This window comes from Plecotus auritus (assembly GCF_963455305.1).
Source record: "Plecotus auritus genome assembly, chromosome: 3".
NCBI classification, from domain to species: Eukaryota; Metazoa; Chordata; class Mammalia; order Chiroptera; family Vespertilionidae; genus Plecotus; species Plecotus auritus.
This window is the reverse complement of record NC_137772.1, coordinates 123,828,742-123,849,659: the sequence shown is the minus strand read 5'-3', so window position 1 is coordinate 123,849,659 and position 20,918 is coordinate 123,828,742. Positions and strand designations below refer to the sequence as shown.

General features: G+C 48.9%; 1 protein-coding gene across 8 annotated transcripts in view; it reads left to right on the top strand.

The window, feature by feature from the left end:
• MTUS2 (microtubule associated scaffold protein 2) overlaps nucleotides 1-20,024 on the top strand; it is a 611,667-nt gene extending 591,643 nt beyond the window's left edge. For 7 of the 8 annotated variants that reach the window (XM_080658484.1, XM_080658486.1, XM_080658485.1 and 4 more), the window contains 6 exons: nucleotides 5,538-5,643; nucleotides 9,139-9,212; nucleotides 11,956-12,054; nucleotides 13,125-13,244; nucleotides 15,725-15,822; nucleotides 16,682-20,024. In XM_080658484.1, the coding sequence (XP_080514610.1) occupies nucleotides 5,538-5,643; nucleotides 9,139-9,212; nucleotides 11,956-12,054; nucleotides 13,125-13,244; nucleotides 15,725-15,822; nucleotides 16,682-16,895 (711 nt within the window). In that variant the 3' untranslated portion in view covers nucleotides 16,896-20,024. Of the gene's footprint in view, nucleotides 1-5,537; nucleotides 5,644-9,138; nucleotides 9,213-11,955; nucleotides 12,055-13,124; nucleotides 13,245-15,724; nucleotides 15,823-16,616 lie in introns of all 8 variants that reach the window. The other variant, XM_080658488.1, reaches the window with a different exon arrangement.
• The last annotated feature ends 894 nt before the right edge of the window (nucleotides 20,025-20,918 follow it).

Here is a 20,918-nt window from a genome sequence, read left to right as displayed (position 1 = left end):
CCACGCAGCGGAGGCCACTGCTGGGCAGAGCCTGTCCACCAGTGGGGCTCGGCGCGGGCAGAGCACGCGTCCTGTGAGCAGAAACACAGCGGGGAGATGAGCCCTCACCTCAACTTTAAGCTGGGACACAGCAGCGTTTTGGAGATTTCATGTTGGGCAGGATTGAAGGAAAGAAGGCCCTGACATTGAGAATGAGTTGCAGAAGCTACCTGTGAACATTTAAAAAGGGCTTTGTCTTATGAGGCTTCTGAGTTCTGTTCTTCTTGATCCTTATTCAGTTAAAGCGATTCATCTATTTATCCATTCACCTATGCCAAGAATATCTATGGAGTGCCCGCTGCACACCAGGCTCACGTCAGGGTCCTGCCAGAGACGCCCAGATTTATAAAACATGGGCTTGCTTGAACCATGCCTCAGGCGATGGCCAGGGAAGTTCTGAGGGAAACTGATCCTGGGTGAGCAGCAGAGATGTATTTAGGAATTGAGAGTTTATTTCTAGCTGTGAGGATAGAGAACATTTTCTGGTAGAACTAACATCTGAGTGCTAGAGGTCTGAGTAAACCTTGCCTGCAGACACCCACTGATTGGGGGGAATGGATGATTGAAATCTGTGAATCGTTCAGGCCTGACTTGGCCCCTGCTGCTGAGCATGGGCGGCCAGCCTGACCACAGCCCCCCAGCAGAGAGAGTGCAGGCAGTGAGGGAGGAGAGGCAGGGACGTGGCCAGTTCTCATGCAGTAGAATCCACATTCACTCTGTGCAGGAAACTCAGTGCACAGCTGCGATGGAGAGTTGCGGTTTCAGCTCTCCAGGTCGGACTGTCCACTCTCATACTTCTTTATCTGGGACAGTTTTGCATTTGGCAATGCTGACCCTGTGGATAGTGACATCTGTCAGCAGTTGTGCTCCAACAGCTTAACTGTCAACCAACCTGGCCTCTGCTCGCCCAGCGCCCCACACCAGCGGCTCAGACTGGGAGCTTGTGTGCTGAGACACGTGCACCCTGACTGCTGCAGGGTCTTCCTCTGACAAATCCAGCCATCCGCTCACCTCTGCCAGCACATGGGAGTCACTGGGGAACATGTGGCAAAACACCCCTCCTCATCCCCACCCCAAAGCAACTGCAGCAGAATGGCTGATGGGTCGGGTTGTTCGTCAGCCGACCCGAAATGCCGTGTCCCCAGATGCAGGCCTCCAGGCTTCCTTAAGTGCCGTTAAAGATTGGGTCTGATTTTTATTTCAAAATGACCATAAGGTGGTTAATCAAAATCAGCACGTGTGCCATAGCTAGCTCCGCATGAATAGAAGCCAAATTGCCAGAGCCCCCATCTCGAAGCACACAAATGGATTTTCACTGAAAACACACAGGCTTGTCCCTTTTTGCCCAAACACAGTGCCTTCCAGTTCTCCTCTCTGGGCTGTCTACTGTTTCCCAAAGATACTCAGCCACAGAGCCTGGCATTCAATGGTCAATTATGTGACCTTTGACCCCATTTCTCAAGACCCTGTGGCCTTTTGTCCTCCTCCCTGTCCTGGCCCTGAAGTCACTGTGGACTCTGCTCAATAAAGTCTGAGCAGAGGTGCCTTCCCCTCCAGGGGGAGCAGTCCTCCTCCTTGGGCTTTTACATTGCTTTGTCTCATATTCAGGACGTCCTTTCTACCTTTCTGAAGGAAAGCACACTTTCAGATTAACTGGCAGCCTCAGCATCCGGCACTTCACGAGAACATACAGAGGCCACTTGGTTCAATCTCTGCCATTATATCTCCTTAGTCCTCCTGCGTGACAGGTGCACAGCTGCCACCAGTAGCAGCCACACTCCCTCAAACACAAAGAGGTTCCAGGGACCCTCAGTCTTCCAGCTCCAAAGCCCCACCCAGCACAGCCCAGAATCTCAGTACCCTGGGAGGAGGCGCTGTGGGAAGGTGGGGGCCTCCTGAACTCCTGCTCACGTGGTGGGCTACAGTGGGGGCAGAAGGCACATCCTGGAATGGGATGAAGTGGGACTGGGCACTCTGGGATGGCTGGCTGCCCACTCGGAGTAAGTAGATACCCAGGCTACATAAGCAGGCACTGAAGGGAAGGAAAGGAAAGTCCGTAAGAGAACCCTGGAGAGAGCGAACATGGGCAGCCCCCTCTGTCCCACCAGCTAGGAATATGTGTCTGGGATGGGAGTAGATGGTAGGTTAATCTGATTTGGGTTTAATGAGTAAAGCTGAGATGATAAAAAGCACATGCATCTTCATTCTAAATGTAAGTTGTCTCTCGGATAGTTGTGTGTTGCAAATGGCTGAGTAAAGGAAGCCCACAGCTGCATCTTACCCATCTAGAGGGTGTCTCTCCGACCCTTTGCTGTGCTGTTGCTCAGCCCAGCAGAACTGCAAGCCCCTGCGGAATGGAGCCTGCTGTGGGAACAGCTGCTTCTCCACACCACGGGGACTAGTGGGGGGCGCAGCAACAGACTCCTCCTCCATGTGCAGCCCAGAGCTCTGTCGTCCTGGAGAAGGAAGGAGTGGTCCAGCAGTGGTTTAAGGCCCTAAGAGAAGGATGCTTCCTCCTGCCTAAGCTTGCCGTGGACTGACAATGAATCAAATGATCTGGTGTTTCTTTTCCGTCAACTTGTCTGAATCCTTTCAAACGCCTGCAGAGGGTTTCAGGGTGTCCTCGGGCTGAAGCTCTCACTGGCTGCTTCAGAGTGTGAGGCCATGCTCTGGAAAGAAGCCAGGAGCCCCGGGAGGAGCAGTCATGGGGATTAATACTCTGACAAGAAGAGGATGGCCAATAGTGAACAGCTCCTTCCCCATAGAGGAAACAGTCTTCAAAAAACATGAAGATGTATAGAACCTTTACTGAAGAGCAAGGATTCTTATGCCCAAATCTTGGCTCATTGGTTCATATTGGTTTCCTCTTGTTGCATATGGCCTTTCAGAGTTAGGGGATCCGTATTTCATTCACTTGTGAGGGGCTGTAACAGAGAGACTGTGCCCTTACCTCATGCTTACTATATTGAGCATGGTATTGAGTCACCATTAAATCAAAGACCTGCCTCCCAACAAACCAGAAGGGCGATGTTCAGCTTCAGACATAATGTCATATTGCCTGACAGGGCATCTTCTCCACCAGGGACACAGGAGACTCTTCTGAAATATGGTAATTTGTGTCAGAGCCAATAAATTAGAATCACACCAAGGACTGATCAAAGATTTTTCTTCAAACTGAACTGGGTAACAAGCATCCAAATAATGTGTGGGTACGTATATCTACAATCAGGGTGATCTCGGCTCAACAGGTACAATAATGAAGCAGAAAAAATATATACTTGTATTTTTTTAACCAGTGATTTATTTTTTCAAGAGACTGAAATGCCTTGGATGAAGATTCTATGAAAACCTCATATAAAAAGGAATTGGACAATTACGTACTGTGGTAATCAGCTTTTCTGATTAATGCAGTCATAGGTCTGAGCCTAAGTAAAACATTGTTTCATCAAGAATGGCCTGTAAGCTTGGCTGGGATAGCTCAGTGGTTGAGTATTGACCTATGAACCAAGAGGTCACAGTTCCATTCCCAGTCAGGGCACATGCCTGGGTTGTGGGCTCGATCCTCAGTAGGGAGCGTGCAGGAGGCAGCCAATCAATGATTCTCTCTCATCATTGATGTTTCTATCTCTCTCTCCCTTTCCCTTCCTCTCTGAAATCAATAAAAACATTTTTAAAAATTAAAAAAAGAATGGCCAGTGAATAAAAGTGAATCATTGCATATCATGTCCGTTTGAAAAATGTGAAGCAGCTATCCTAACACTGTGGAGTTCATTGTTGGTTTTGCCAGTGATATTTCTGTTTTCATGGGTGAAGTTCTCTTTTACCTTAGGAGAGAAAAGTCAGGCAAATTTTCCCATGCAATTATAGTACCCAGAGTGAAAATCTACCTCATTTTAAAATAAAAATACTCCCATGCATCCACTCCACACATGGGCTTCCTTTCCTATGGCGAGCCCTTCCTCCTTTCAGATCAAAGGTCGACCTGTGAATTATCCCCCGAGAAACAAAGGACCCCAGGCAGTGGCTGAATGGTACCAACTAGAAGCAGTATGTTTAACTGGTCCACCAAGGAGCTTCAGGACCTGGGCACACTTCCTGCTTCAGTGTTTCACAAACACTAGGTTTTGACACATTAGTAGATACAAATTAAAAAAAACACACAGGCCAAAACCGGTTTGGCTCAGTGGATAGAGCATCAGCCTGCGGACTGAAGGGTCCCAGGTTCGATTCCGGTCAAGGGCATGTAACTTGGTTGCGGGCACATCCCCAGTAGGAGGTGTGCAAGAGGCAGCTGATCGATGTTTCTCTCTCATCGATGTTTCTGACTATCACTCTTCCTTTCTCTCTGTAAAAAATCAATAAAATATATTTTAAAAAAAAAACACACAGATTATTGCAAGTAGGAGGGGAAAGTATTGTTTTTGACACTTTGTTTTGTGCATGTGCGCTATGTTGCATGTACAATAGTATTTTTTGCTATTGTGGCTGACAAAGAATTTGGAAAAAACACTTCCAGTTTGCTAGCGTGGGGAGAGGCTGTTTTATGCAATTACTCCTGTAAGTCATACATTTGAAGTTAAAAACAACAGCACAACAACAAAATAACAAAAACAGTACATGTGGTGATGGTGGGGGGTGGAGGCGGAGATCAGGAAGAGTGGAAATAACACATCCTAGGCTAGCTGTGCTCCTTGTGATTAAAGTCCAGGAAATGACCGCAGCCTCGCATTACTGGATGGGAGGCCCAGACTGCAAGCTGATGGCTCGGAATTGGGTGCTGGCTGCCTTGGCCTTGGTGAGAGGCTCCTCGGGCGCTGGTTGCTGGTCTTGCTGGGAAGGCAGCAGGGGTGTGTTCGAGGGAGCTTCGCCTGTGCAGTCAGACAGACCTGGGCTGACTGCTGGCCCTGCCCCTTACTGTGCCTTGGGCAAAATGTTTCAACCTCTCTAAGCCTCAGTTTCCTATAAGATGGGCATGAGCATTTACTTTACAATGTGCTAGGAGGGGTAAGCCGAGCAGCTGGTAGCAGGTAGCTTAGTAAATGTTAGTTCCCTCCATGTACCTTGTGCACTGTGGCTCCCACCTGCCCTGGAACACAGAACAGACCATCTAGAAGGGAGGTCCCTCTTCTTTTCCTTAGTCATCATCACCAGAGGGATTGGAATTTGGAAAAACACTGAGGGGAAGGAATGGGAGTGGGAAGTGGATGGTCCAAGCCAGGCCCAGGATGGTAAAGAGGGGGCTCAAGCAGCCGTTCCCACAGGAGCCTCCACTCTCCTGCAGAGAGCCTACCTACAGGGGCTGCCATATCCCCACCAAATCCTGGCTCTCCCGCCTCCACACCGGGTGAGGGTGGCTGTCACCTCAGCAGAATGACTTTTCCTTGAGTTTTGGACCACTGACCTTTCTACTCCGTGAGTTCCATCTCTGTTCTCCGGGCAGTGAGGATATCACTGCCACCCGTCCGTCCCGCGTGACCGTCACTGTGATTCTCCCGCAGGTGGAAGATATCACCGCCAGCCACGAGGCTGCTCTCCTACAGATGGAAAATGACCACACGGTGGCCATCGCGATCCTGCGGGATGACCACGACCACAAAGTCCAAGGTAGCTGCTATCCTCGATGCGTGTGGCCAGCGGGGTGGGCCATGGGAGCCCAACCTCTTGCTGCAGACGCAAGGAGCACCTCCTGCTTGCTTGTCCCACTTTCCTTGCTTCCTTCCTTTCATCCCTGGCGTGTTCTTTGTGTTGCTTGCTGTGGAAAGAAAAGATGGAAAACCAGGACCCAGGTAGCACTTCTTTCCTCTGCGGCAGTTACTCCCAACCTTGCCTGGATGTTGGAATCCCTGGGCGCTGTGACTGGAGGCGGGTGCCCGCCTAGGTCCACTCTGGGCCCCCAGGCAGCTGGTCGGGGGTGCAGCTGGGCATCAAGATTTTGTAAAGCTCCTGGGATGAGTATGACGGGGAGTCGTGCTTAAGCACCACCAGTCTCACGTAGGCGTGGAAATCCCGGTCTGCCGTGGCCTCACACGGCAGTCCCGGTGGACACACTTTTCACGCGCTCAGGCACTCTCAGGGCCACAGCAGCACCGGATGGGATGTGGGTTCACACCTTGAGCGCATAGACCACGTTCACCAGGGGCCGGAGTACAGTCTCTGGATCTATCTTTTTATATTTGTGGTAATTTAGGATTATCTTTGGGTAGTTAGGGTTCTATGTAGATTATAACAACAGCAGCAACATTTACTAAATACTATTAAGATTCTGACTTTGTGAAAGACGTTTTTATACTTTTAACATGCATTTATACTAATATGCAACTTACTTTTCAGTTTTTCCCCCTCACTTTTTTCCCAGTCAGACATTTAACAATAGATCATTAAATTAAAAATTTTAAGAATTAGCATCATGTTTTGTTTGTTTGTTTGTTTTAATCCATGCCCAAGGATATGTTTTATTGATTTTAGAGAGAGAGTAAGGGAGAGAGAGAGAGACATCAATCAGTTGCCTCCCGTACTCACACACACTGGGGATCGAACCCACAACCTTTCCGTGTAGGGGATGACACACCCACCAGCCGAGCCACCTGGCCAGGGCATGTTTTACTATTTTTACATGTGCTTTGTGACCCTGAGCTTGCTGTGCCGTAGTCAGTACTCATGTCACGCTCCCTGAAGCACCAGCCCCAACACCTCTGGGCCTGTTAGTACAGGAAGAAGCCCGAGCAAGGAGGAAGCGAGGTCGTTTCCTGAGAACTAGTTCCAGGTGCCACTCAGTGCAGCAGTCCCCTGTTGTAGGTATTTTCATGTCTTTGCCATAGACATCTTTCGAGCAAACATTCTCGCCATACACATTTGCACCACATACCTAACTGGCTATCAGGCAATTTTGCCATAAAAAAGATAAAATCACAACAAATAGAGGGACATAAAAATGATATAATGAAACATAAAAAAGGAATAACAAAAGTAAGCCTTCATTTAAAATATGTATAGATTCATAGCAATTCTGCTCAAATAACTGATTTTATTTTGTAGATGTAACATAGGCACCTGTCTCCTTCTAGGGGAATTCAAGAGGGCACTCGGCCTCCCTTTCTCCTCCCAATGAACTGTTTCAAAATAATAAACGGACTCTTGGACAGATCACCTCATCTGGAAGAAATGCTAACTGTTTTAAGAGTACCACCATGTGTCCCCTCATTCCTACATCAACCATTATGAGCGCTCACTAACATTTACATAGAATATAAAGATGGGAGTAACAGTGAGAATCATCAATAGAGAAATGAAACTGAACAACAACACCCCAAACCCCAAACTATCAACCAGTTATTTTATCTGTTTACAGAAAAGAAGCCTTCGAGCCAATTAGCTGTATGGGAAAAATGTTGGCAGCCAGCAAAGACGTCTGGGGCAGAAACAGCACATGTGCCAGCTCCCACCCTTGGCTGCCCATTGGGACCACCTGGGAGTTTTAAAAAAACAACACTGATGAGTAAATCCCACCTCAGAAATTCCACTCTAATTGCTCTGGGGTGCAGCCCAGGCATCAGGACTTTTTAAAGCTCCCCAGGTGATTCTAATATGCAGCACATTTTGAGAACCACTGTCTTAGAGCACAGTGTTGGATGTGGGCAGAGTGTTATGACCTCAAAATAATTAAGTATGCTATGGGTACATAGTTGTCAGCCATGGTATATACCATGTCCAGAGTAGATACTCCCTGCCTCTTTCCTGGGGTATTGGGATCATATGGAAATGTCCTAAAGCCCATGGTAGTGCTGTAGAAAAATAGTCTCTGAATGCGAATGTGAGTGGAAATGATGCAGTGAGCCACATTGTTGCCTTTTGTTTCTGGATTTTCATAAAATAGACCTGGTAGATTTTTCTCACTAGCAAACCCTTGCTTAGACACCACATCGAAGGCCTTTGCATTATATATAATACATATAATAGTAGTAAAAACATTCATTATTATGGTCAGGACAATGTGCTCAATGACTATTAAAACCAATAATTTAGACAGAAAGCCACATGACTTTATCTTAATTAAATCAGCACAAATTAAATTTTTCCAAATGTAAATTTTAGCTATAACAACTAGATTTCTTAGAGACCTTCTCCATCATTAGTTCAAAGATTTGGATCAATGGAAACCAAAAGCTTTTCCTAATTGCAGCTCTGGAGAGCCAGAATGATAATTGTTGGTCTCTAGTACTCTCCTGTCCAAAGCATGTGTGACCCAGGCTGATTAATGAGACCTCTCCTCCATCCAGTTATAACATGCAAACAAATTGCTTGTGTAGCCAGAATAAGATGGGCTTCACCCAGTTAATAAGATTGTTCCCATCTGGAGGAAAAGAGAATCCATTTGCTTAATAAGTCTTACATGACATCTCTTCCTGCCTCACTTGCAAATTATTACTGGAATGACACTTTGCTTAGAATAGAATGGTTCCAAACTCTCCAAGAGGAACCAATGCAATTAGTCCTCCCTTCTGTCTGAATGTCTTCAGATTGACTCTTTGCTAAAGCAAATCCTAGAGATCTGTGGTTTTCAGAGTGAGGCTCAAAGGCCTCACAGACAAGGCGCTGGCCCCGTTCACCCATTGTTCTCCAGCGAGCCCAGGCAGCATGGGGGCTGCTCACAGCTCAGCTCTCTGAGAGCTCCCTCCTACTGCCCAGATGGCTGCTTTGAGGTGGAAAGAAAGAGTGCCCCTGGGAGGGGAAGGCAATGGAGACTGAACATTGATCACCCAGTTGCTTTCCCATTAGGAAAACTTGGAGAATCAATGAGGACCATGGATGGAAGTGCTGACTTGTCCAGGGTGGTGGAAGAGTGGGGTATAGAAATGAGTGTGTGTGTGCTCTATTTACTTCTCCCTCTTTTTCTCTCCCTTTCTCCTATTCCCTCCCTTTTTATTTCTCTTCTAAATAACACCGTATACAGTTCCAAAGTAATGAGAAGTCTCTTTAGGCTCAAGTCTGATGTATACCAGTGTCCCTATCCACCCAAGTTTCTCATTTAATCTGGCAAGAGTCTTGTTTGGTCCTTTTCAGAAGAAAGGCTAACTTAACAATTTGATGTCTTCTCTCCAGAATTGATGTCTACCCACGAGCTTGAAAAGAAAGAATTGGAAGACAATTTTGAAAAGCTGCGGCTGTCATTACAGGTTAATAGCTCCGTAACCCTGAAGTCAAGCTAATGGCAGCATCATTAGTCCTGTCCACAAACATTTATAATATAGAGGGATATAAGACGTTCTCCTGCCCTAAGGAATTCATTGTCTACTCAGAGGGTCGTGGCAGAAAGAGTGAGAGACAACCACAAAAGGTAGCACATCCTTGCACCAAGTGTATAATGCCGTCAGTGAGTGCCACGGAGATCCAAGGTTGAGCCACACTTGCTGTGTTCAGAGGAGTCACCGTGCTATGTGTGAGGAAAGGGGGGGACTTGGGAGAAGCACATAGGCAGGGAATGGTGTAGGAAGGCTGTGAAGGGCAGAAGCCATAAGACATGTCTGGGATTAAAACAAAGGACTTCAATCATCTGGAGGTGGGTGAGATGGAAAGAATCTTCCCCGCCTCCACTGCCAACCTACACGACATGTGGGTCTCATGCCAGGGAGCAGCCTGGCTTCCTTCTGAAGGGGCCCCAGATCACCTGCACCTCCCTCCTCCTTCCAGAGACCCTGGCCAGCTGCTCTGTGAAAAGATGATAGCCACCCACAGCCCCAGGCAGGAGCTGCCTGGGCAGCAAGGGTGCTTCCGTTCCCAGCTGTGGGCACCTCAATCAGAGCAAGGTTAATTTCTAAATACTGGGGACACTCACACCTGGACATTGTGATGACAATAACATGAATGTCCATTGACTACCATAACTAATACAAAGCCAGGAGTGTTGCCTCTCTGACCGCTGACTCTCCCCTGGCGGTATGCATCACACAGAGGCAGCCCTGTCTAGGCAAGCATCCAGGACTGTGCGACACCAATGTCACACTACAGAGTGTACTATTCCACATTTTCTAAACAGGAAACAGTCTGCAGTGAACCCACCACCCACCATCGATGGGCCTGCAACACGCAGTCTTCACGGGGCTCATCCTCGGCAAATCTACCCCAAATGCCTTCCTCATGCACCCACCTCTCATAGCATCAGGTGTGCTGTCCTTAGGAACGCACACCCAGAAAGGGAAAGCCAGACCGTGATGTAACAGAAACCCACCAGCCCCAAACTGCAGAGAAGTGGAGTTTTGTTTCACCCGAGTGGGTCTTCATTCTGCCCCTGCCGTCTCTGGACAACGCCCTGCAGCAGAACCCACCTGGGCTGGAGGTTATTTGGTACAAGGAGGGTGGGGTTGCTAGAGCCGACTTCCTCCAGTGACTGGCAGCTAAAGAAGCAGGCTTGTGGTAAGAGATGTGAACTCTTGGGCTTGAGTCCCATGGAGCCCCTCTTACCGGCTTTGAAACCTTGGACAGTGTGTGAGCTCGCGAGTCTTGGTCACTCGTCTGTGAAATGGTGCTGCTAGTACCTTCCTCGAGGAGTGGCGTGTGTAAGTGTGCAGCACCAGGTTGGCTCCTGGCAAATGCTAATAAGTAGCAGCTCTTGCTGTTCTGATAGCGGCTCATATTATTATTTGTTGTATTTGTTTTTATCATCCTCAATATTATTATCATGCCGTTGGTTATCTCCTAAGGGGCCGGTGCTGGGCCAGGTCACCCGCGGGGTCTCTGTGCCTCATCCTTGACATACAGGAGCCAATCCAACTTGGAAACAGCCTGTGCCATCCGATGTTGCGCACTGCATGGGCCTGTGGATTGGTACTGAGCCATGGTGAATGTGGCAGAAACACCAGTTTGATATTTGAGGTCCATCTTAGGTGGCATTTGCCTGAAGTGCTTTTGCTGTTCTGCTTTTTGATGGAGGAAGAGAGGCTTGAAAGAAATGCGACCTCTGACGGCGCTGACGCAGTGGAGCCGCGACCTGGGGAGGCCCTGGCGGTGTGGTAGTCACGGTCCAGAGCACCACTGCCTACGTTTGTCAGGGCCTGTGGGTACAGACTCCACTGACTAGCATTGCCCTAGTACAGCAGCCTTTGCTTTTAATGGCACTTTTGGGGCTTTTGTTTCTTAAAATGAAATAGAAGTAACTGGAAACAAAGAAACAAAAAAAGAGACAAGAAAAAACCAAAGCTGGTTTGCCAAACAGGGTTGTCTGCCATGATGAAGAAAGCAGCCAAGCCAGGCACTTCATACATTACAGTGTTACTATGTAGAATTCCGTAATTCACAATACCTCGCTCCTGTGTCGGCTGGGATGAGGCCATTTCTCTTGAGAGAAGAGTTCATTGGAATTCTGTAGGTTCTAATGTTACAGAAATGGTGTCATTGGGCAGAGAACTTTGACGATCAGTCCTTGCTAGGGTTGCCAGGGAGGGGTGAACCAGGGATGGGGTGCATTGCCCCCTCAGACACACCTTCCCTCAGCTAGCACATGGAGGGCTGCCTTGTGGCTGGTGTGTGCTGGGGGCCAGGAGCATGGTCTAAGCAGAAGGTCTAAACTGAGGGGACAAACCGTCTGAAAAGGGAGGACAGCCTCAGCTCACTTCAGGAACATGCACCCCAGTCCTGAGGCCCAGGGAGGCCAAGAGGAGCTAGAAGTGATCCTGGAAAGAGAGGGAGCTGGCCGATGGAGCCAGTGGGAGAGCTGGGGTGTAAAATGGAGGCGGTGGGGGGAGAGACAACGAGAACCCCAGCTGGAACACGAGCAAGGCTGACGTGGGAGGTCTGTCACAATATGTTGAGTACCTGCCTCAGCTTGATGCCCATGGCGTGTGCACAGGCCGTCTCATCACGGCTCTCCAGGCTGCAGTGTCCGCAGAGGACTGAGCTGGACTCCTTGTGTCATTACTGTAGGACCAGGTGGACACGCTGACCTTCCAGAGCCAGTCTCTGCGGGACCGAGCCCGGCGCTTCGAGGAGGCTTTGCGGAAAAACACTGAAGAGCAGCTGGAGGTGTCAAGTTTCCCAGGCCTTCTGAGGCTCAGCAGGGCTCTGTGGACTTCACCCCAGGAAGCCCTGTGGCTCCTCAGCAGTCTCCCCAGAGACAGGGCCTCTGCGCTAATCTGCTACCAAAGTGACAGCTGGTCAGGCCCTCCCGGGATCTTACACATATTCCTATCAGCACCTCTCCTCAGAGACAGGACAGCGGGGGGTTTTCCATCTAAATGTTATTCCTGCCACACTGCACACGGCTCCCGCCACTGTGCCTGAGCTCCTGGGACAAGCATGGCCCGGCCAGGACCACCTCTCCATTGTTCTCTCTAGCTCCCTTAGGCTGGCACAGGGAGGCTCCACTGAGGCCCGAGTTAGTAGGTTGAGCGAGTTTTTGCCAGAAGAGCTGGCACAATTCCTCCCCTCTGGTGTACAGTTGCCATATAAAGCACATCACACCCAGTTAAATCTGCATTACAGAGAAGTGAACTTTGTTAGTATAAGGATGTCCCTTTCGATACTTATATTAAATATAATGTTTATTTGAAATTCAAGCTTATCCCACTTTACTATGGGGTTTTTGTTGTTGTTATATCTGGCAACCTCACTCTAACATTTCTTTTTCTAAAATGCCTTTTCTTCTTTAAAACCACTTTGCTCTGTTCGTATGTTATGCTGGGGCTCTCCAAGGGCACAGGTGGCACCTGGAAACCCCTGCCACCTGCTGAACCAAGGGGTCTGAGTGACTGTCCAAAGCCAATGTCGAATTGACTCCTTTCACCGCAGGAGCTCCCTCTGGGGATAGGCTGGTAGCATCCAACCATTCCAGCCCCCACACTCTCCAGTGGTGATGGCTTTCTCTCTTTTTTTCCCAGGGAGCTGGACTTTTAGTAGCATTCCCAGTGGGACACCAGTGGGCATCTTGACCAGGGAGGGCAGTGTGAGCTGATATTCTCTCTCTCTCCCTCATGCTCCAGTGCCTACTGGGCAGCTGGTTAAAGAAGACTAGCTTTAGTGAAATCCATGCCTTTGGTGAGCAGTGGCCTTTGCCAGGACCCGGGAAAATAGCTTGCTGCTCTCTGCCCCTATAGGTTGCACTGGCTCCCTATCAACACTTGGAAGAAGACATGAAGAGTTTGAAGCAGGTATTAGAGATGAAGAATCAGCAAATACACCAACAGGAAAAGAAGATTATTGAGCTGGAAAAGCTGGTGAGTTGGTCTATTTCCTGGGGAAGAGCCTAACAACCTTACTGTCATCGTTGATGTCAACACTGACACCGTTCAGGACGCGAGCCCTTAACCCATTGCTCCCGCCTGAGTGGGGAATTCTATCCTTGAATCTCAAGGCCTTTCTGAGGTAGCCAGGAATCTCAGAGTTTTGTACAACTCTGCAGCCTCCATCCCCATGGCTCTGAAGTGGTTTCCTCACTTCTCCCTGGGGGACGTGTGATGAGCCAGCCCTGATGAGCATCACTGATGTGTGCCAGGCACCACGCAGAGCACTCTCCATGCCTTTGTTCTGACAGCAGGACTGTGAAGGAGGTGCTGGGAGCCTCCTTTCACAAGTTAGAGATGGGGGCCTGGGACAGGGCATCTCACTAAAGCCAATCAGTGGCCAAACACAGGCGGGAGGGAGCCCCAGCCCAGCACTCTCACCACTCTCTGCCTCACCTTTCAGACTGGCTCCCACAGAACCAGCAAAGGGCACCCCTTTTGGGGAACAGAGCACCCCAGAGTTCATTCTCTACCTTTAGGCACAAGGGCCATGCCAGGGCTTGAGGAGATGGTTGTCCAAAGTTAGCAGCAGAGAAGCCGGTTTCCAAGGAGATACCATCCTGAAGTGGAACTTGACCCAAGGCTCTCAGATAAATTGTTATGTTTTACTCCTTTTTATAAATTGTTATATGTAAAACAAATTTTTGATACTATAAAAGGAAAATATGTGCATTATAAAAAATGACAGCCCTGGCCATCAGTGGTTGAGCGTCAACCTATGAACCTGGAGGTCTCGGTTCGATTCCTGGTTGGGGCACATGCCCGGGTTGTGAGCTCGATCCCCAGTAGGGGGCGTGCAGGAGACAGCCGATCAATGATTGTCTCATCATTGATGTTTCTATCTCTCTCTTCCTCTCTGAAATCAATAAAAAATATATTTAAAAAAATAAATGATAAGATAAACAGAAATAAGAAAATTAAAATATATTTCTACTACTGTTAACACTTTCCAGAGCTTTTTATCTGTACACGTGTACATACCCAAGACATCTGCACACGTTCAGTGAGCAAATCTTTAACTTACCATCTCAGTAACCAATCATCTGGTCTAACTGTTGAAGTTCTCCATTCTGAAATATCCTTGGAGCTGGTTATCCTAATTAGGAGCCGGTGGAGACCTCAGTTTCGCATTCAGTTGTCACGTCCCTCTCTTATCTAGCATTGTCCCCTTTTGCAGACATCTCTTTCTGCACTGGTGCTCGTCAGTTAGGAGGGGGCAGACCTGGATGTGAGTGTCTGTTACCAGCATCCTGGCTAACGTTGGCCACGTGACACCATTCAGCAGCCCTCAGCAGCCCAGAGCTTCCCAGAAAGACCACAACTGAGACCACTGGGAGGCTCAGGGACAGAGCCCTGCCCTCCTGGTCCTGCCTGTAGTCCAACCAACATGAGGATAGCAACCCTCCTCCTCCAGGCTGGGCCATCTGCATCCAGTTGTTCAATCACTGACAAGCCTAGAGGTTGATGTGGCTGTTTTTAGCCATGTTTTAGTCATTCTGCAGGCATTCATGACTTCTCATTCCAGAAGCAGTTGTGTGTGTGTGTGTGTGTGTGTGGGAGGGGGGTGGGGGGGCGCGCGGTGGGGCTGGGTGAAAGTATCAAAGTGTCTTGATGAAGAGCAGGGACAGAGGTCCATTCTTTGGCTCTGATTCCTAACCCTTATTCTTGGAGAGGTGAAAGTTTTCTTTAAAGATTAACTACACTAATATAGAATTTGTCACATTCTTTTCAAAAAATAATTTATTTTAAATTTCATATTAGAATGGAACTGTACTTCAGCTAGGTCTCAAGCCCTGTGAGACCCTCTGACAGAGAGAATGGTATAAATTGTGGAGCAGTAACAGCCCTGGATGCTGTGATTTTTCTGATAATGTGCCAAGATGGTCTTGTGATTTGCATTCCTGGCTGCCCATAGTCTCAGAAGGGAAAATGTGTCCGTGTTCCATCTCTCCATTCATTTAGAATGTCATAGGGTGCACCCAGCAAGGGATGGTAATGAAGTACAGGTAAGGACCATGGGACCCGTTAGCCAGATTAGGTCCTGGTACTGATCATGGCATATCTCTAACAATGGCAACGGCCTGTAGACACTCACTATAAAACATATTCCTACACAGGATTCCAGTATATACATACATACATGTGCATAATATATGTGAAATAAAACTATATATCTAAAATATGTATAACTATACTTACTTTTACTATCTACAGCACATTCTGGTATTTTCTCTTCTGCTTTATTTTGTTTTCAACAAATGCTGACCACATCCCTCTAACCTGATTTTACAACCCACTAGTGCACTACACACTGTAGTTTGCAAAACACGCTTCTTGATAATCCTCCAAGGGCACTAGTCTCCTTCCTGTCAGATGGCCCTGCCAGGGACCTCCTAACACTGCACCCTTTCCAGGCGGAAAAGAACATTATCCTGGAGGAGAAAATACAAGTTCTCCAGCAGCAGAACGAAGATCTCAGAGCAAGGATTGACCAGAATACTGTTGTCACGAGGTAGGTAGACCAGGTGTCTAAACTCACAAACCATGTGTCACCCACAAAGTGGCTTTGAAGCTGAGCTCGAGGGTCCTGTTTTTGTCCCAACATCCAATTTACCTCACTCCTCTGAGCTGTGAGGCTTCCCCGACCATCGGAAAGCATATGGCAGGAGCCCTGATGCAGCTGGGTGTTGCTCAGGTTTGTTCCCAGAGCGTATTTTGGAGAGGGGCCAGCTGGTTGTTTCCAGGGAAAAGAGAACCACCATGTGCGCCACCCTGCGCTCGGCCAGCTCAGCAGTGTAGACCCACGTCTCCCTTGGCTGCTGAGCTGTCGCCATGGGCCAGCCTGGCCCTGGCAGTGAAGGGCTGGCCCTGGCAGAGGACAGCAGAGATGGAACGTGCCAGAGAGAAGCCGTGTAGCCAAATGCAGCTGCTCCTGGTGACATCGTCTCCATCTTGGTCCCCTGCTCTGAGGTCCCCAACTTCCAGGGAAGGATGTGGAGATAACTCCTCTGTGGTCAGTGTGCAGTAAAACAACGTTTGGGGCTTCAACAGCCAGTGGGAGGCTGTTTTTGTCCATGAGGGCTGAGCCCCATCTCCCAAGATCTGGCCAGGCATCAGGGTGGATGCAGGGGGATGTGAGCCTGCAGGGCTCAGTGTCACCGTGCCTGTGACGGGGGCAAAGGGATGCGAGCAGATTCGTTATTGGCAGGGAGGCTCTGAGAACCCAAGTGGTAGTGGGACAAGCAGCAATAGTGGTTCAACCAAGATTGTGGGTTAGGGTCCGACTTATCCCCGTTGTCCCCGCAGGCATCCTTGGCCTGGCGTATCTCGAGCTAAGGCCCTGTGGCATGACTGTCTTCTCCCCCGTGCAGACAGCTGTCGGAGGAGAATGCTAACCTGCAGGAGTACGCCGAGAAGGAGGCCCAGGAGAAGAAGAGGTTGAGCCGTACCAATGAAGAGTTGCTCTGGAAGCTCCAAACTGGGGACCCAACGAGCCCAATTAAACTCACCCCCACGTCCCCTGTTTACCGAGGCTCCTCCTCCGGACCCTCTTCACCCGCCAAAGTGGGCAGCACGCCCAGATGACAACGCCACGCGGCCCTCCGAGCTGGGGCCCCTCACACACCCTGCGCTTCCACCTGGAGGGAGTCTCGACTGCGGCCAGCCCCGCGCATGCTCAGTAGCTGCACAGCGGCACCCTCTGGAGTCCACTGATCTTCCCTGGTATTGGCACTGAAGGAAGTGTTCACGGTAGTGTCTGATGTGCAAACGTTTGACAGTAGTTAGAGCCAAAAGAAAGAAATGCCAATTGCTTTTGAGCGATGAATTTTCACTGCAGAATTTCAGGTTAGTGACAGTTCAGTTTGGAATCTATACTGAATAATCATTGTGTATTGCACTGATGTGTGTATATATGTCAATGTACGTATCTGCACACGCGGTGGTTCTAAATTGCATTTTTTATAACATGAAGTGCTGACATATTTTGGTGAAGGTCAGCAGTTTTCTAACTTGTGCCTAAGAATACTTGGGAAATGAAAATGCATTTCTATCTAGCTTCCCAGGAATATTTCTACCCAAAATAGAAAAGAAAAAAAGAAGATACTGAGAAGAAGCGCCTTTCGACCTGCCACCAAGTGGTACTGTATTTAACACAAACACCAGCGACTTGTGAACAGAAACTGCCTTTGGAACAATCAGCTTCTTAGTCAACATTAATAATTTGCAGGTTTTAATTATTAATGGTCCTGTCAGGAGTGGATAAGAGAGCGCAGTGGGAAACCCTGAGGGGTTTAGCAGCATTTTGGATGTTTCGACATGACATGAATCATCTGTAGTCTTGTAAACACAAGTTTTGCTTTTTTCCTGACCAGCATCTTGGAATCTGCCATTCAGCTATTGCACCTCGGGGAAAATATGGAAGAGCATGCCCTTCTGGAGGGAGGGTGAGGATGACCTTGGAGTTGACCAAGACCATTCACCCTGCGGCCTCAAGAAGGAAAACTGCTGACAGGATCTATGCCCTGACTAAGCCCAGAGTGGGGAAGCTCTGGCATTCTATGTGGTTTGCTCTGATCTGATGCTGCAAGTGGTCAACCCACCGATATGACCTTCAGGCTCCCATTCATAGCAACCTCCCCTTCAGTTTGGTTCAGTAACTCAGTCCCATCACTGTACATTGAGATGGCTCAGGGGTTCTAGCAGGGGCTTCCAGAAAACCAATTCTTCTGTCCTGGGGGACCAATTCCATGCTGAGCTAGACCATCACACGACCCTCCAGGAACCCAGGTGTATTTTCTGCAGGATCATCGAGCAATGCCACAGCGGACAGTGCTCCCAACTTAGACCCAAAAGGTCCTTCCACTCAGAGGAGCCCACTGAAACTGCCAGCCAGCGGTCACTGGCTACTGCACTGGCATCTGTCTCTGAAATGGTAGAATTAGAATGTGAGAGGTATTCCCGTAGTGCTGTGGAAGGTTAGGAGCATGACACCCGACAGGGAAGTAGTTTTAACAATTGATATGATGATAATCATGCCTTTGTTTCCTGTTTGTGACAGAGACCCTGTACTTTCCTCCCTAAGGCCCCTGGAAATTGTCCTGAGCACAGGGCAGTCTTTGAGTATGACCAAGGAAAGTGGACTCACGCAGGGACATCTGTGGTGGGGAAGAGACGGCCCACAGAAGGAAGGGGTCGGCTTGCCCAAAGGCCTGCCTGCTTCGCTTGCATGAAGACACACCTGGTCTGTGTTCCCTGCCTGAGTCAGGTTGGGCTTCCTGGCTTAAGGTCCATCTTGTTTCTAGCAAACCTTCAATGGTATTGGCCCATCCTGGGGACATACACAGTAGATGCCCACCAAAGAAACACTTCTCCTTCCATGGCTCTGCATGATGCTGTGATATTGAGTTGGGAATTCCATTAGAGTAGATTATGCCACGTTCACAAAGTATATAGTTTAGTTATGTCTTCTTTTAGCGGCACCATCTGCAAACACAGTTTCAGCGGTAGCTCAGTTCTCCAAATTAGGAACTGCGTCCATAGGGACACCTGCTAAATGCAGTTACACAGTAATCCCGATTCCAGTGTTCTGTTAGGATGTGCTACAGCTTGTTAGCCTATTGTGGCCAAGGTGTGTGATGTTAGCACTAAATAATCCCTCACCAGGTGGACTGGAGCTCTGCCCTGACCAGCCCTCACCTTGGGCACTTGAGCTAGTTCCTACATTGCCCTGGCCTCATCCTTCTTCATGGACTCCCATCACATCTGGCTGTTATCCTGGAACATGAGGGGTGGCAGCCATTGTGCTCCCTTTTGCCACTCGCGCACGCTATTAGGACTTGGACCTCTCAACATGGAAGTCCTGTCATCAACGTCCCAGGCTGGAGCTGTTTCCACTTACAGATGCTGCAGCTCTGCCTGCCTCAGACAAACCCACCAAACCTCACCGACCTTTTCTTGGTATTTGGGAGCTGAGTGTGTGTCCTTCCCTACTGCCAGGCCCCTAAGCAGGGGCAGGATTCTGGCTGGGTGTCAGAGAGGGGAAGGGGTTGATGGACTGGCACACTGGGTGTGATTGTTTGAATGGGGTCACACATTCCTTACCCGGCCCCTACACTTTCTGTATTGCATATTTGTGTTTGAAGCATATTAAAGTTAGTTTGAGGGAGCTCCTGTGACACGCACTTGATGTAACTCTTGGCCTGACCGGTCCAGGCCTGAGGAAATTTGGGCTGGATCCGTAGCAGCCAGGGAGGTGTTTGGCAGGCTGGATTTTTTTTTTTTTTTTCTGTGTTTTGCCAGGGTCAGCCACTGAGTCTCCAGACCTTTTTCCCTGATTCATCAGGTCCGAGGCTCCCACACCCATATTTGCAGGCCAGGATCTCCAGCAGCCTGGCCCTGGCTTTGAGGGACTCAGTGACTCTGCTCAGCCCGGCTGTCTTCAGTAGGCTGGGTGGGCTGGAGTCAGTGGGAAAGGGACACAAAAGATTGAGTGCAATCCCTTTACCATTGATTTCAAATTCAGCCCTAGATGGGGCTATGATTCTACCCCCAACCAAAGTTTGATGTGTCCAAAATCCTGTCAGTTCATGCCTGGATGGCCATAGAGCTCTCTCATGAGCAGCAAAGAGCTCGCCTGGTGTGATGGTCACAGTCAGCAATTCCTTATCGTGCACAGATGACCCGCCAGGCTTTCTCATGCCAACAGGGGGCACAGAAGCCTGGACAGCTCTGTGGCTCCTCCTATAATACTCTGTGCAGCCAGCACATTTGTTTCAACCTGAAAGCTCTTGCTCCCCAATCCTGACCTCTGGTTGGGTTGCAGCCAGCTTGGCCAGCCTGCCCCTGCTTAAGGTTGCAAGGGAGACCCCTAGTTGTCCAGTTCCCTGTGGTACTTTTGCAGGGCATACAGGAGTGGTGGGGACTTTAGTGAGACTATAGCAAGTCTGCCATCCTGAACAGCTGCTGAACAAGAGAGCTTTCGTGGATGATAAATCCCCTTGAGTCACTTCCAGACCTGCAAGGACCACAGAATCCCCTCTAAGTCACCCAGCTTCCAGATTATTGATAGTGACTACCTATTTATTGATTCACTTGTCAACCTCTCCCAGCCTGTTAGTGTCTTTTAGTGTGTCTTGTGTCCTCCACTTTTATAACAACCACCTTCATTTCCTTTCCTCCACACGTGAGGTCTCACCTTTACTGAGCAGGCGGAGGACTCAGCCACTGGCATGTGCAGGAAGTGATGACAGAGCCGCTTCCCCCTGTCTGCAGAGAACTATCCCCTCTCACAGCTGATTTGCAGCAGGCAGAAGAGACCTCTAAAGTCAACCACTTGGTCACCTCCTCTTTGCAAGGAGCCTTGCACAGCCTGCTCTCCCTGCATGGGACTTGGGTCACTCATCTCAACAGGAAGGAGCAATGCTTAGGTAGAAACCCAGAAGTGGGGAAAGGCATACTGCAGAGATATTCGGGTTCAGTTCCAGACTACAATAAAGCAAATATTGCAATAAAGCAAGTTGTAATCTTTTAACTAGTGGAGGGCCTTGCCTTCAATTTGTAAAAAATGCAACATCTGTGAGGTGCAATAAATCAAAGCACAATAAAACA